Genomic DNA, 13,731 nt, shown 5'->3' on the forward strand with positions numbered 1-13,731 from the left:
GCCAGCCAACCGTATTTGGCATCGCCGCGGGGCGTGCCGGGAGCTGTGGTCCGGGGAGCCCCCGGGTCCTGGCTCTCGAGCGCCAGCTCCGCACTCCTAGGAGCCCGTGGATTCTGGCTGTAGTGGGCCTCTGTCTTCTCTGTGCGAGTAGGGAGACTGGCGGAGAGCCAGAGCGAGGAGAAACTGCGGATTGGATTTTCCCAGATCCCGAGTTGGATTAGTTGCTTGAGCCTCTTGAGAAACTTTGGCCCACTCCCGGAAACCAAGGCATTTGGTGTCTTTCATTCCTGACACGCCACCCTCTCCCAACATAAATACTAGACCTCGAAGAGGGCACAGAACGCAAGTATTTAAGTGTGGCTGACCAAGTCCGTGGCTTGTTTGGGGACTATCGAGAGGCTCACTCATTGAAGAAACACCATTTGTTCGGAGTGTTTGTCAGGTGCAATCCTAGATGTTTGCAGAATGAACCTCTAACACTACACAAGTGAACACGCATTTGCAATGCCCAGCAAATGCCGTTTGGGATTTTGTAGGCCTACAGCTAGTACCTTCCACAACTCGGTCCTCTTCCTTCACTCTCCCTGGACCCCATAGTGGAACATCTAACCCGTGGTCTCGCTTAGCCCACACAATAGCCCAACAAGGCACGGAGGGTAGTGACATTCCTAACCCTCAGGTGGGGAAAGGAGAGGCGTGACTTACAGGGATCACTCGGCTGGTATATGACAGCCACTGCAGCCCAGCCGGACCTTGCTCCAAAACTCACAGATTTTTTACCGCACATTTCAGTCTCAAATATTGTAACTCTTGAGTCAGTGTTAGGCAATTTATCTTTCACAAGTTGCTACTGGTATCAGAGGGCACCGCCACTGCTGATGTTGTGTTAAGTATTTTAAAAGTGTTTCGGCTAGACACAGAAATGGTTTTCCAGAATGGTACAATGCGGGGGCTGGGGATTTAGCTCAGCGGCATAAGCACCTGCCTTGCAAGCAGGAGGTCGTGAGTTCGATCCCCGGTACCGATAAAAAGTTAAAAAAAAAAAAAAAGAGTATAAATATCAGAATGGTACAATGCAGAGGAAACAGTCACTTGGAGATACGAATGTGATGTGAAACATTACAAAAACTTGCACACAAACTTACAACTGGAACTTCAAACTTCAGTGCCCTTTGTCCCTCTTTGATTATGACCCATTACCTTATCCTGATTACTGTTTTAAAAATTCCTATTTATGCCTCATTAATTTCCTTACATCTTTCTTTCTTTTCATTACTGGGGATTGAACCCAAAACCTCACATAGGCTAAGCAGTAACTGGACACTGAGCTACATCCCTACCCCAACACCTGCATCCTTTCTTCGCTGCTTGTGCTTAAAATCAGTCAGAACTTTCTGCACACTTCTTGTGCGGGGGATACAGCAGTTGGGGGCAGGAGGGACACTTTCAGGGAGAAAGGGCCAAGCAATAAACAAAGTAACTTCCCAAAGATCTGTCTCAATGTTGGAAATTAAACTTCTGGATCCATCACCTGTCAGCCCAACTTCCAGACTGCTTTATGCCTCTCCTGCAGCTCGTCTGTTCCTGATTCACAGCTGTTAACAGGCTCAGCCAAGCCGGTCACCTTACCCCGCTATGAATTTCTCCACCTATAAGCAGGGGTCGTGGCTGCTTACTGTTATTAGGTCATGCCGGGGCTGGAACTAGGCCTGACCTTAGCCAAAAGGCTGAGCAGCAATGAGGCACCAACTAGACTGGTTCTCCAGGAAGACTGATATGCAATCTCTGGAGGCTCATTGCTGGGCTCGTTTTCACTTCTGTTGTCTCCTAGTTTCAGGTGACTCCCAAACCCATGCTGTACTTTTTTTGAGATGTATAAGTTTTTAATCCCACAACACTGGAGAATATTTTGGACTTAAAACTAGAATCCAGAGCACAATAACCATCAGTGCTGGTGGGATGTAGCCCGTATCTCCTTAAGCTCATATCCTTTTATTACAAGTGAGTCAGTTTGGTCTAATTTTGTTCTTACTTTTATAAAGCAGAGCTCTGGGTGACTACCTACCCCAACTACTTAACAAGGGCGCCCTCTAGTGGGCCGTGGAAAGCAGGTAATCACCTATGGGTGCCTTCAGAGTCCTTTCCTCAGTTACCGCCCAGCCTGAATGAATAAAGGGCCTAAGCTGGCAGCCTGGAATATGCCAGGCCAAGAGGATAGCGAGCTTGGGTGGGGCACAGGCTCCACTCTTACGCATTCCTTTCTCCCAGCAGGTATACAGCCTAGAAATGTTCTCAAGAATGATGGGAAAGCCAGCCTCCTCCACTTACAACAGAGAATACTGCTATCTGCAAATTCCTCAACATAGGTGCCACGTGGGATAAAACAAAAGTGAAATAAGCTATTGGCTAGTGTTATAAAGAAACATGCTATTTCATTTTTTTTAAAAAAGCCAAGTTGTATTTAAAAATAAACTATCAACTGCAGTGATCAAAGTGTAGGAGTGGCAGCCCTACAATCCTAGCACTCAGGAGGCTGAGGCAGAGAATCGCTGTGCCTTCAAGGCCAGCCTGAACTGCACAGTGAGCCCTGTGACCCAAGTAGAGTAGCAGATCCCCAGCTAGGAGGAAGTTGTGTCTGAGTCCTCCTTCGACTGTATCCAGCTATTACCCAGAGGACAAGAACAGAAACCAACATTAATACATTGGAAATATTAAGAAAAAGGTTCACCAGACACGCAAAATAAGAAACACTTGCATGTATAGTGCCTTTAAAAACATCTTTCCTGGAACCTAAGTGAGGGCACCATTCCTAAACAGTCGGCAGGAATACAAGGTACAGGAATGCCAGCACTCCTCAGTGAACACCTCAGTATCTTGTATTCACCTGTAACCCCATGTGTCACTGCTTTAATTAGGAAAGAAAAACAGCTGTTTCCCATTTTTCTCACTTTGCTTTTGTCGAATTTATCAGAGCACCCAAAAGTACAATGGGCCCTATTACCAGAGCAGCTCAGCTTCTCACAAACTGCCCTGGAAGCCAGGGCAGGGGCAGGCAGTCCAGGGTGGGACTCTGGCATCTGTCACTCCAAGGACCGCGCTCGTACGGGGAATGAGACTCAGCCAGGCAGAGGCTGCGGGTAGCTTTATTCTCCCACGTGACTGCTGGGGTAGCTTCACCAACTGTTTCCTCTGTGTCACATCTGCGCCTTGGAGGAGGAGGTGTGGAGACCATCTCGAGGTCAGGGATGCCACATTCTCCACCAGGGGGGCCTCACAGGGATTACATGCCTGTAATCCCAGCACTCGGGAGGCTGAGGCAGGAGGATCTTGGCAAGTTTGAGACCAGCAGGGGCTGCAAAGTGAGCTCAAGGTCAGCCTGAACCACATATGAGACCCTGTCTCAAAAAGACCAAAAAAAAAAAAAAAAAAAAAATCCCTAAATCTGTCTTTAGCCTGGCATGGTGGCTCAGACCTGTAATCCCAGTGCTCAGGAGGCTGAGGCAGCGGGATTGCTATGAGTTTGAGGCCAGCCTGGGCTACAAAGTGAGCTCAAGGCCAGCCTGGACTACATAGTGAGACTCTTGTCTCAAAAAGACAAAAAAAAAAAAAAAAAGTTAGGAGTGGAGGGAAGACAACGATGCTCTGCATTGTTCCAGGAGAGGAAGCCATTGGCTGGGACACCTTGCATGCATCATGAGACCTGAGATCACCTTTTTCTGCTAGGGCCTGCCAGGCCTCAGGGGCCAGAGCACTGCTCACCCCAGGGTCCAGCAATGGGAGAAAGCAGGCCCAGCTGGAGCTGGGGGCTGGGGCCAGTCGCTCCACCTCAAACAGCGAGTCACGAGTCCGTCGGATCCTGCCTGGGCTGCAGGGGACCCTCCACTTCCCAGACCCACTCCAGTGAGGCACACAGTCCCCTCGAAGAGGCCTCTCCTCATCCCTCCTGCTCTAAAAGCCTCTGGCGAGTTTCCAGCACAATCTCCTCCATGACTTCTGGCTTTAGGATATCTTTGATCTGAAAAAGAAGGGAGATAAGGTTTGTGTTCATCAAGAAACCAGCCAGAAAGGAGCAGCAGAGCTAACATGAAGCCATGCGTGGTTAGTGGACACCTTCGATGCTGTTCTCTTAGAGGAGTGGAACTGGCAGGGTGCAGTCTACCAGAACCACCGGAGGCATCGGCAGGGCTCCCCAGGATGCAGCCCACAAGAACAAGGGTGTTATTCTGATATTCATGGAAAGATGGCTGGAATTTGGGACAGGGAAGACGAGGTCAAGAAGGCTGCTGTCACAAAAGAGTCTCCCTGGTACCCCAGCCATATCCGGCATCCTTAGCCTGACACTAGACAGTGAGACCACAAGTTCCTGGGAACAGACCTGCCAGACACTGAGACCCAGTAACAGTGTTTGGGACACATGACTGGGGACCTAAAGAAAGCCACGGCTCAGCAAGAGGAAGGGAGGTGGCACCTGGTGTGGAAGGGATGCCTCATAGCAGTACAGAATGCTGGTGTCGTACAGCATCATCCTCTGAGTGACCAAGGAGACGACACAGTTCCGGAGTCGAGAAATCACCTCTCGATCGGCCAATGACACAGGCTGTAGGGACAGGAAGGAAGGGACAGCACCAAAGTAAGAAGTGCCCCCGGTTACCACAAGAAAGACCTCTTGTAGCATGGACATCATCGCTCAGATGCCACGCAAGCAGACAGCCACCATGGGCAGACAGCACAGCATAGCTTCCTCGGGGACTGTCCAGCTATCGCCCTGCATGGCATCCCAAACAACGACCTCTGCCAGCAAAGGATCAGCCCATGCCCGTCTCTTCCTGAGAAGGCAGTCCAGCTACCATAACCCTGCCTGACGGAAACCTAAGCTCACCTGGGCTATAGCAGTGACACATAGTCACACGCTGCACAGCGACACTCACACAGACAATGCTGCAATTAAGCCACCTGGCCATGCTGTAGCTTAATTCGTAAGTACTCTCTCTAAGGAATGACAAAATTACTTAACACTGACATCTCCGCACATGGCCCTAACGTTAAATGACACAATGCTGCATTTAAAAAGCGGCAGATTCCAAGCGGCATGTGGTGGTACCTGCCTGTCACCCCAGCTACTCAGGAGCTGAGGAAGAGGGTCATAAGTTAAAGGCCAGCTGGGGCAATTCAGATAGACCCCTTCTCAAAATTCAATTGGGAGGCCGGGCGTGGTGGCTCATGCCTGTAATCCCAACACTGAGGAGGCTGAGGCAGGAGGATTGTTTCGAGTTCGAGACCAGCCTAGGCTACAAAGTGAGCTCAAGGCCAGCCTGAACTACACGTCGAGACCTTGTCTCAAAAAGACAAAAAAAAAAAAAAAATGCAATTGGGAGGCAGGTATAGTGGTGCACACCTATAATCCCAGCACTTGGGAGGCTGAGGCAGGAGGATCGTTACAAGCTTGAGATCAGCCTGGGCTACAAAGTGAGTTCAACCCCAGCCCAAATGGCATAGCCAGACCCTGTCTCAAAAAAGACAAAAAAAAAAAAAAAAAAAAAATTTAAATTGGCCGGGCACCAGCTCAGTGCAAAGATGGGTTCTATTCCTAGTACCAGAAAGAAAGGAAGAAAGCCGGTCCCACCTGCCCCCAACGCTCGGCGGCGGCACCTCCTCACCTCCAGATCCGCGATGAAGCCCCCCGCATCCTCATCTTTGTGCTCTGGGGTCGGGTAGATCCAGATGAAGCCATTGTTACCCAGGATCACGGAGGCACCACAGGGCAGGTCGTGGAAGTGGGTCTTCTGCCGCTTCACCAGGGAGGGGGAGACCTGCACCAACACACCCTGGCCGAGCTGCAGAGGGCATCACTGTGAGTGCGCCTTGAGGGTGACAGCAGCTTCCAGACCACACAGCCCACACCCAGGCTGCAACCAGGTCAGCGCGCTTCCTGTTTATCAGCACCATCCCCTCACGTGCACCTGAGCTCCTGTGTGTTTATGCAGAAAACACTTCCGCATCCCCAGGCTGTTGGCACATCTCAAAGGTGACTGTGGTGCCCTGGTCACTGCCCTTTGTAGGCACCAGTGTGGGCTAACCTAGAGAGCGGTCAGGGAAGCTCCAGACTCGGGGTCCTGCCCTGTAAGCTGAGCTTGTCCCTCACCCCAAACACCCATATGGGCAAGAGTGGGGTGAGCCAGGTCCACGTCCTGCTGGGGAGGGGACTGCCAGCCCCAGGTCAGCAGGCTCAGTATGGTACATCTACTCCCAGTGCGACACCGTGGGTGGCAGCTGATCCTCCCCAAGGGCAGGGGTTTCTTACAGAGCCAGGAAACTAGAAACCCGCACCACCGAGCTGCCTCCATCTGCCTCCATCTGGTACCTCACACAGAGCAGAACTGCGCTCAGAGGCTCAGGCAACAACCTTGCCTGTGCTGACAACGAGACTCAATTTACTGAGCTGAACACTGACTGGGGACAAAGGGTTGAGACTCCTGCCCTGTCTCAACCTCCCTGCCTGGCCCCTGCATGCCCTACACGGAACGGGAGGACACAGAACTCATGGCCCCAGCTGAGGGGCATTTCTGCCACCCCAGAAGGGATAAAGATGTCAGCACTTGGGTGTCAGGGGTCTTCGGGCTGGCATGGCAGGGGCTACAGGAAGGCGGAAGTGGACTGGAAGCCTTGGTCAGCAAACAGCAACAGCAAGAGCACGACTTACTTTTCCGTATCTCAGGCTCCTCGTGTGCAGAGAGACAGCTCCGTCGGAGAACACTGCCTGGACCTCCGCCTGGCCGGGCGGTAAAGGAGCAAACGGCAGGCGGGGCACCCATTTACCTGTCTCTGTTCCCTGTCCTCCCGCCCCAGCCGTCACCAGCCGTCCACCCTACCTCTTACATGGCCTAAGAGGACATCAACGTGACCCCGCCTCTCCCCCTGGGCGATATGGACACCTTGATATAAGCAATACCTTTTCTGTTTCCTGGGATAAAGTTTAACACTGAGAACACATCAGTCTGGATTACCACACGGGCTCCCGGAAGCTGTGACCCAGGGAAGGAAATGTCTACAGCAGTGCCCGGGTCACAGGACCAGGACTCAGGTCTTCTGTCGCAGACACGTGTAGGCCCCGGGAAAGTACGTGACTCGGACCAGCAAGAGGATACGCTGATGAGGTCCCCTTCTTGCAGGAAGCCACGCATGGCCAGCTCGTCCTCTGCGGATCTTCTCCTCTGAGACAGAAACCATGTGCTCAGGCCGAGGCCCCAGGCTTCCCCACTCCCTCTCCTCCACTTCTTCAGATCCGTGAGCCAACCATGACATGCAGACCCTGAGCACTGTGCTGAGAGGAGGTGACCCGAGGTCCCGGAGGGAAAAGGCAGGCACCACGTCTGCCACCTGGAAGAGCCCTCTCCCTGCTTCCTCTCCAATTCCCTCCATCCCTCAGCCACCTCTTGTCCCTTTTCAAGGGACACCCACTGTGCAGAGCTGACACACCCAGAAAAGGAGACTCAGCAGCAGTAACATCTGAGTAGGCCTCTCCCCAGCTGTGCCGAGACTCCGTTCACGGCTGCTCCCAATCTTAGCACACACCAGGGGCTGCGTTGAGACCCGGGCCAGTGGAACATGCAGGCAGCAGCCTCCACCACCAAGTTAGGCATAGGCTCACCAGCGGGCAGAGTTCTCCGGTGCCGCAAGGGCGCCAACTGTTCTTGCAGGCCAGTAGGACCCTTACCAGCTCTCCTCCTGGGAGGTTCATGGATGAGAGGAGCAAGACTGAATCCAGCCTGGAGTTGGTATCCACCTTCCACCGCTTCTGCTGAACCTGCAAACGAAAAGCTGCACCCTAGAAGCGCTCATGTCACAAGACACCAACAACCAGTTGTGGTGGCACACGCGCATTATCCCAGCACTGGGGGAGGCTGAGGCAGGAGGATCACCATGAGTTTGAGACCAGTCTAGGATACATGAGACCCAGTCTTCAGGGGAAAAAAAAAAAGAGGGGGATGATCAGTAACCCCAAATATAACGAGCTGGCACTCATACCACAGCTCCATGTCATGAATGCCTTTTTACAATAACTACATGCAGACCACCCGCCCCAGGCCCCAAGTCACCAGGCAGCCTTTACTTTACACAAACTGATCTGACACCAACTTTACCTCTGTGATTCTCCCCACTACAATGTCTCCTACTTCACCATTGTACCTGGAAGAGAAAACGGAAGGTCAGCCTCAGTGGACAGGCCTTTCACAGACAGAGCGCCCTTGGAGATTTCGGTTAAACAGGATGAGAGATCGAGTAAGCTCCATGCCTAGCAAACTCACAACTATGTTGCTTGGACTTGGCGTGGCCCGCACAGTCTCCCTTAACTAGCCTACACCAATCAATGTGGCAAGTAGTTGCCCTGGTCAAAGGAGCTTATTCCGTGGAATTCATGGCAGGAGAAAGCCTGGGCGTTTCCTTGCTGGGATGGATGCACAGCTGGCGGTCACCTCGGAGCCCACAGCTGAGCTGAGTCCGTGTGGTGCTGGGTGTGGAAGGCCCACCTAAGGATCGTTTCCAACAGCCTAAAAGGAGACCTGGAGAGGCGAGTGGTGCTGCTGATTCTCCTGGAGAAGCTCCTCGGGCTGGCATCCTGATATGAACTCAGCTGTTCTCATCATTGGAGGAGCTCTGGTCTGTACTTTGAGCATCACCTTCCTGGCTCCAGTGCAGACCCCTCAGCTGCTGGCACAGCTCCTTCACCCCGCTGGTGCAGACTTTTAAGCTTCTGCCACTGGCCTTTGGGCCTTCCCAGGGCAGATCCTTGATACAGACTTGCCTGACACATTGTTGTGGGCTCTAGGCCTCCAGCTGGACTTGTGGAGGACATTGCCATGGGCTCTAGGTCTTCAGCCAGACTTGTGCAGGACATTGCCCTGGGACCCAAGCCCTCAGCTGGATTCTCTGGGTCTCTGGTATGTGGACAGACCTCCTGCACTCTTTTGCATGTGATTCTCTGGGTGAATATTACAGTGTTATAAAGGATGTGTCCTGTATCAAATCCTTTTCCTGTAAACTCTGACAGCACTTGTGGAATATGGATGGGTTCCGCGCTAGCCAGGCCAGAAGAGAGGTTGAACAGGACACTAAGCCACTCTGCAAAGGGACCCGCTGCTCACTGCCTGGCTCCCGATTTCTTATTCTTTCTTTTTGGCTCTTGTGCACCCTGTAATAGTTCCCAATTCAGCCACTTAGATGCCTTGGGGGCTTTTTCAAATGCAAGCCCAAAACAAAGCTTTCCGTATGGGCAACTCTTTTCAAGCTAGCAAAAGGCATAATGGTAATCATTTTTGATCAACTGGTATTCTATTTTTGCATCATATACTATGTCCATCCTTCTGTTCTGATTCTGTTTTGTTTTGTCACATTTGGTTTTATTATCTTCAAAAAAAAGTAGTAAGAACTATGGGAGTAATAAAACCCAAGAAGTGTAATTGTTATTGTAAAAAAGAGAGGACAAGAAAGTGGCCTAAAGGATATAACTGCATGTATATTTAATTGTGTAGGATAGAAAACCATATTACTGAGTTTTTGTTGGATCATTGAACAGAACTGTCTGCAATCTCACTGTATGAATGTCCACTTTGTATGCTTTAATTTTGTAATTTGGACAACTGTTTCTAAGATGACAATATGTAATCTATTAACTAGTGATTTCTTACTGTTTATTGCTTTTCTTGAACTTCTGTACTACTTGTACCCTTTTACTGCTTTTTTTTTCTCTTAAAAAAAAAAAAAAAAAAAAAAAAAACCGCTTTCCAGCAGCCCCTATGTCATCCCCAGCTCAGGAAGTGATGACTCTTTCCCCCAGGGTACTCAGATCAACAACCTTGGGGAGTCACCCTTGATTCCTGTCTCAGGCTCTGGGCCATGTCTAGCAGCAAATCCTGTGGGCTCTCCCCTGAAAACATACACAGGAAACAAAAGGCATCCAAAACAGAAAGGAAGAAGTAAAACCATCTCTTCTCATGGAGGAGAGGACACACGGTCCTGTTTATAGAAAATCTCAGATGGGCATGGTGGTGCATGCGTATGATCCCAGCCATTCAGGAGACTGAGGCAGGAGGATCACCAAGAGTTTGAGGCCAGCCTCAGCTACATATGAGTTCAAGGCCAGCCTGAACAATACAGCAAAACCCTACCTCAAAAAATACACAAAAATCCAAAGGATACAAAATCCAATACCCTTTCATGATTAAAAACAAAAAGACTTATTCAAGGTGCCATTACTCCAGATGGTGAATATGGCTGCCTGTTCCTTCCTACTCCCCACAGCAGCCAGAATGAATTAAAACCTGAGTCAAGCTAGGCACATGTGCTTACAGTTCCAGCTACTCGGGAGGCTGAGGCAGGAGGAATCACTTGGACCCATGAGTTCCAGATCAGCCTAGGCAACATAACAAGCCCCTGTCTCAAAAACAAAAAAACTCAAGTCAGATCATGGCCCTTCTGTGCTCCATTCCTTCCAGTGACCCCAGATCACTCAAAGAGGAGCTGCTCATGCTCACCATGGGCAGACTACCAGGCTACCTTGGCTACCAGGCAGGCGACCGTCATCCCCGCGCTTCCCTCAGCCACTCTGTCCCAAGCATGCGTTCCATTCCGGGAACTATGTAACTTCCGTATCCTTGGTTAAATACCTCACAAGTACCACCTGGCTGAATTCTAACAGATACCCTGCAAGGCAGGTCGTGCTGTTATCCTCACACTGTGGAGGTGGCAACCAAGTCTCAGAGCACGCAAACGACACAAGGAAACTCTGAAGCTGGCACTGATTTCTCCCACCCTTCCCAGGATCAAGTTCCCAACCCCAGATCTAGAGCAGGTCAGGGCAAGTGGGCAGGGTGTATAGGGTAAGGAGAGGCAGAAAAAAAACCTAGCTAGACCCAGAGAATACACGCCTTCCGCTCTCACCTGGTTTTCAAGGCTTTCACACAGATCAGCTTGTTTACTCTCTCCACTGAGCCAGCCACAGATGCAATGAGCTTCTCTTCCCCCATGTACGTCCCATGGCCCCTGCAGCAAGACAAGGATGTAGCCCTTTTTATTTTCAGATCGAGTCTTGCTAAGTCGGTTGCTAAGTTGCCCTGGCTGAGCCTGAACTTGGGATCCTCTTGCCTCAGCCTCCTAGAGAGCTCAGATTTTAAGTGTGCACTACTATGCTCAGCTGACAAATGAATCCTAAGATTTCTTAGCATCCAACAACCTTAAGCTTCACTGGCAATGCTATAAATGCTGTACTCTTCTTTTTATGTTTATGGGAAGGCGATGAACCACTGCCAGAAAAGTTCACACGGTGACATACTCATGGGTTTTGCTTTTCTAACGTTTTTCTTTTTAACCCTCTCTACCCTACCAGATAGTTACTGTTATTACCAGTCTTACCGGTGGGGAACTGAGCATGGAGGGGTAGAATCTAGAAATATGGCAAAGCAACAGGCCCATACTCAGCTGCCTGGCCCCAAAGACTGCCCTCTTAACTAATGCACCCTTCCTCCCTTCCAGCCTGAGACACAAAATTGGGTACAGTGGGGGTGCCTGTAGCACCGTGTGTGTTTGCTCTAAGGCCAAACAATTACTGCTCCTAAAACTGAGCCTCAGGCTCCGACAATGAGGGAGGTTCTTGCTAAGACCAAAACAAGGACGCCTCTGTCCCATCGGACGGCCGAAAACCGTGAGGGCCCCTCCCCCGTGCTAGCCCTGCGAGCAAAGCTCAAAGAGCTGGACTTCAGAACCAGGAGTGGTGGCCCCAGTTCGAGTCCAGCCTGGTCTATATAAGAGTTCAAGGCCAACCGGGACGACCTAGTGAGCCCCTGTACTCCGCCCCCAAATTTAGTCTTACGGCACAGTATACAAAATAAAGCCGGCAAAAATTAGGAGGGTTCGGGGCCAAGACGAATCCGCAAGACACAGGGCCCACCAGGCACCCGGCGAGTGGGATGCTCAGGAGATGCGCCAGGTCCCGCGGGGACTCAACGCGCAAGGGGACCAGAGGCCGGGGTTTCCCCACATGCAGAGCCCCCAGTCGCTCCTTGAGGCCTCGGGCCCCCCAAATTCCCACGTACCGCATGAAGCCCGTGTCTGTAGTGATCGTGTCCCCCGGCACCACCAGGTGTTTCTTAGTATCGCGGCCCAGGGCTTCACTGAGCGGTTTACGAGCCACAGGAAGTCTCATCTCCATCGCCATCTTGGCGCCAATAGCTCGCGCAGGCGCAGCTCGCCCGCCCCGCCCACGGACGCTAAAAGGAGGCAGGACTTCGGAGCAGCCACCAATGGGAACTCACAGAATGGCGACCACGTTGACTATTGGCAACCACGACGTTTACCTAGAGGGAAAGGAGCTGAATTGCCATATTTATTATGGGCAAGGAGCACTTGTGGAATACACAGCATCATTATTGTGGCATAAGAGAATCTCAAGTTGCAACGTATTTGGCTTTTTACCCAAACTGCCTCGTACTGGAAGCTCTGAATTTCCGTACAACTCTAAGTCTCTGTGATCTGATTATTTTGTGTAAAAGCGCTCAGGAGGATGGAAGTGGGGGATCTCCAGATAACACTGAATGATCCCAAAGAAGAGTCCTCTGCGTACCGTTCCTAGTGGTGGCCCCAGGAGTCTGCATTTAGCCATCAAGCTCCACTTTCCACATAGTGCTCCCGATGTCTTTCTCTTTCCTGCGTGGTTTACAACAACAAATTTCAACCCCGGAGAATTGGAGAACCTATTTCTCTGGTCCCAGGGACTCTATAAAGAGGAGTAAGTAAACTAACGTGCATTGGCCACACCTGCTACGGCTGTGTCATCAGGTACATCAAGTCCGGAGCCTCCTGAAGACCATCAGGCCATCGTTTTACAGATCTCCAGAATGACAGCCTTTCCTTCACCTAAGCAAGTCTCGCGTCTGCACTGCCAAGAAAGCCAGCCCTGCCAGGCAGTTGGTGACAGAAACGCTAGTGTCCAAGGAAAGGGTCCCGGAGTAAGAGAGCGCCCGACCTCGCCTCCTCCCTACCTGGAGCCCAGAGAGTGAGGGAATCGCCCGTCTGCTGAGTCGGGCTGTGGTCACAAGAGGGCGACCGTGTCCTTTGAGCTAGCATGGTGTAGGCAGGCAGCTAAGAAGCCAGGCCTCAGGAGTGTCCTTGACCCACGTGAGGGTCTTAATAATGCTGAGGTGTTTATACAGGAGGAAATCGAGGTGCCCAAAGGACCAGCATTCACATAAGCACATGGAGGCTGCTTCCGCCTGCATCAGCTTTGCCCCGGAGCCTGTGCTGCTCACCAAACACTGCCGCGTACTTTACTGGTCCTTGCTAGGTGCTTTACAAGCATCTTGTTATTTATTCAGCACAGTGGGCCCATTCAGGACGTGGGGCTGGGGGCTCCTGATGGTGAGCACTAAGGGCCACAGAGCCCTCAAAACAGACCCACGCTGGGGCTGGGACCCAAGACCCAGCCCATGGACAGGAGTGGGCACAGGAAGCAGCTGTCTGTTCCAGGGGACTGGCACGCATGGATTTCTGAACCCAGGAGCAGGCTTTGCTGCAGAGGTTGAATCTTGGAGCTGCGATTCGTGGCCTAACTCACTGTGTGATAGCAATGCCTGGCCAGTTCTTTCCACCAGCCACCACTTCAGCCCGATCAATGTTATTTATCACTGGGGCAACTATAATAACGTCTGGCACGTCGCCCCAGCCCGTTACACATCCCAT

General features: G+C 51.4%; 1 protein-coding gene across 3 annotated transcripts; it reads right to left on the reverse strand.

Moving 5' to 3' along the window:
• Positions 1–3,125: 3,125 nt before the first annotated feature.
• Positions 3,126–12,270, reverse strand: Exosc2 (exosome component 2). Of its 3 annotated transcripts, XR_010045982.1 has the most exons (10): positions 12,090–12,270; positions 10,939–11,040; positions 8,142–8,187; positions 7,715–7,804; positions 7,146–7,211; positions 6,701–6,769; positions 5,658–5,834; positions 4,469–4,597; positions 3,760–4,015; positions 3,126–3,352 (listed from the first exon to the last, which is right to left on the reverse strand). XR_010045982.1 is itself a non-coding variant. In XM_003470937.5 (9 exons), the coding sequence occupies exons 1-9, from the start codon at positions 12,209–12,211 to the stop codon at positions 3,935–3,937; spliced, it is 882 nt and encodes a 293-aa protein (XP_003470985.4). In that variant the 5' UTR covers positions 12,212–12,270; the 3' UTR covers positions 3,126–3,934. The 3 variants fall into 3 exon arrangements, 1 of the variants encoding a protein (XP_003470985.4); XM_003470937.5 differs by having other exon boundaries at positions 3,126–4,015; XR_010045983.1 differs by lacking the exons at positions 3,126–3,352; positions 3,760–4,015 and having other exon boundaries at positions 6,950–7,211.
• Between the last annotated feature and the right edge of the window lie 1,461 nt (positions 12,271–13,731).

The sequence above is a fragment of the Cavia porcellus genome, unplaced genomic scaffold, assembly GCF_034190915.1.
Source record: "Cavia porcellus strain 051 isolate PalLab524CR breed Dunkin Hartley unplaced genomic scaffold, mCavPor4.1 scaffold_49, whole genome shotgun sequence".
In the NCBI taxonomy this organism is placed as follows: domain Eukaryota; kingdom Metazoa; phylum Chordata; class Mammalia; order Rodentia; family Caviidae; genus Cavia; species Cavia porcellus.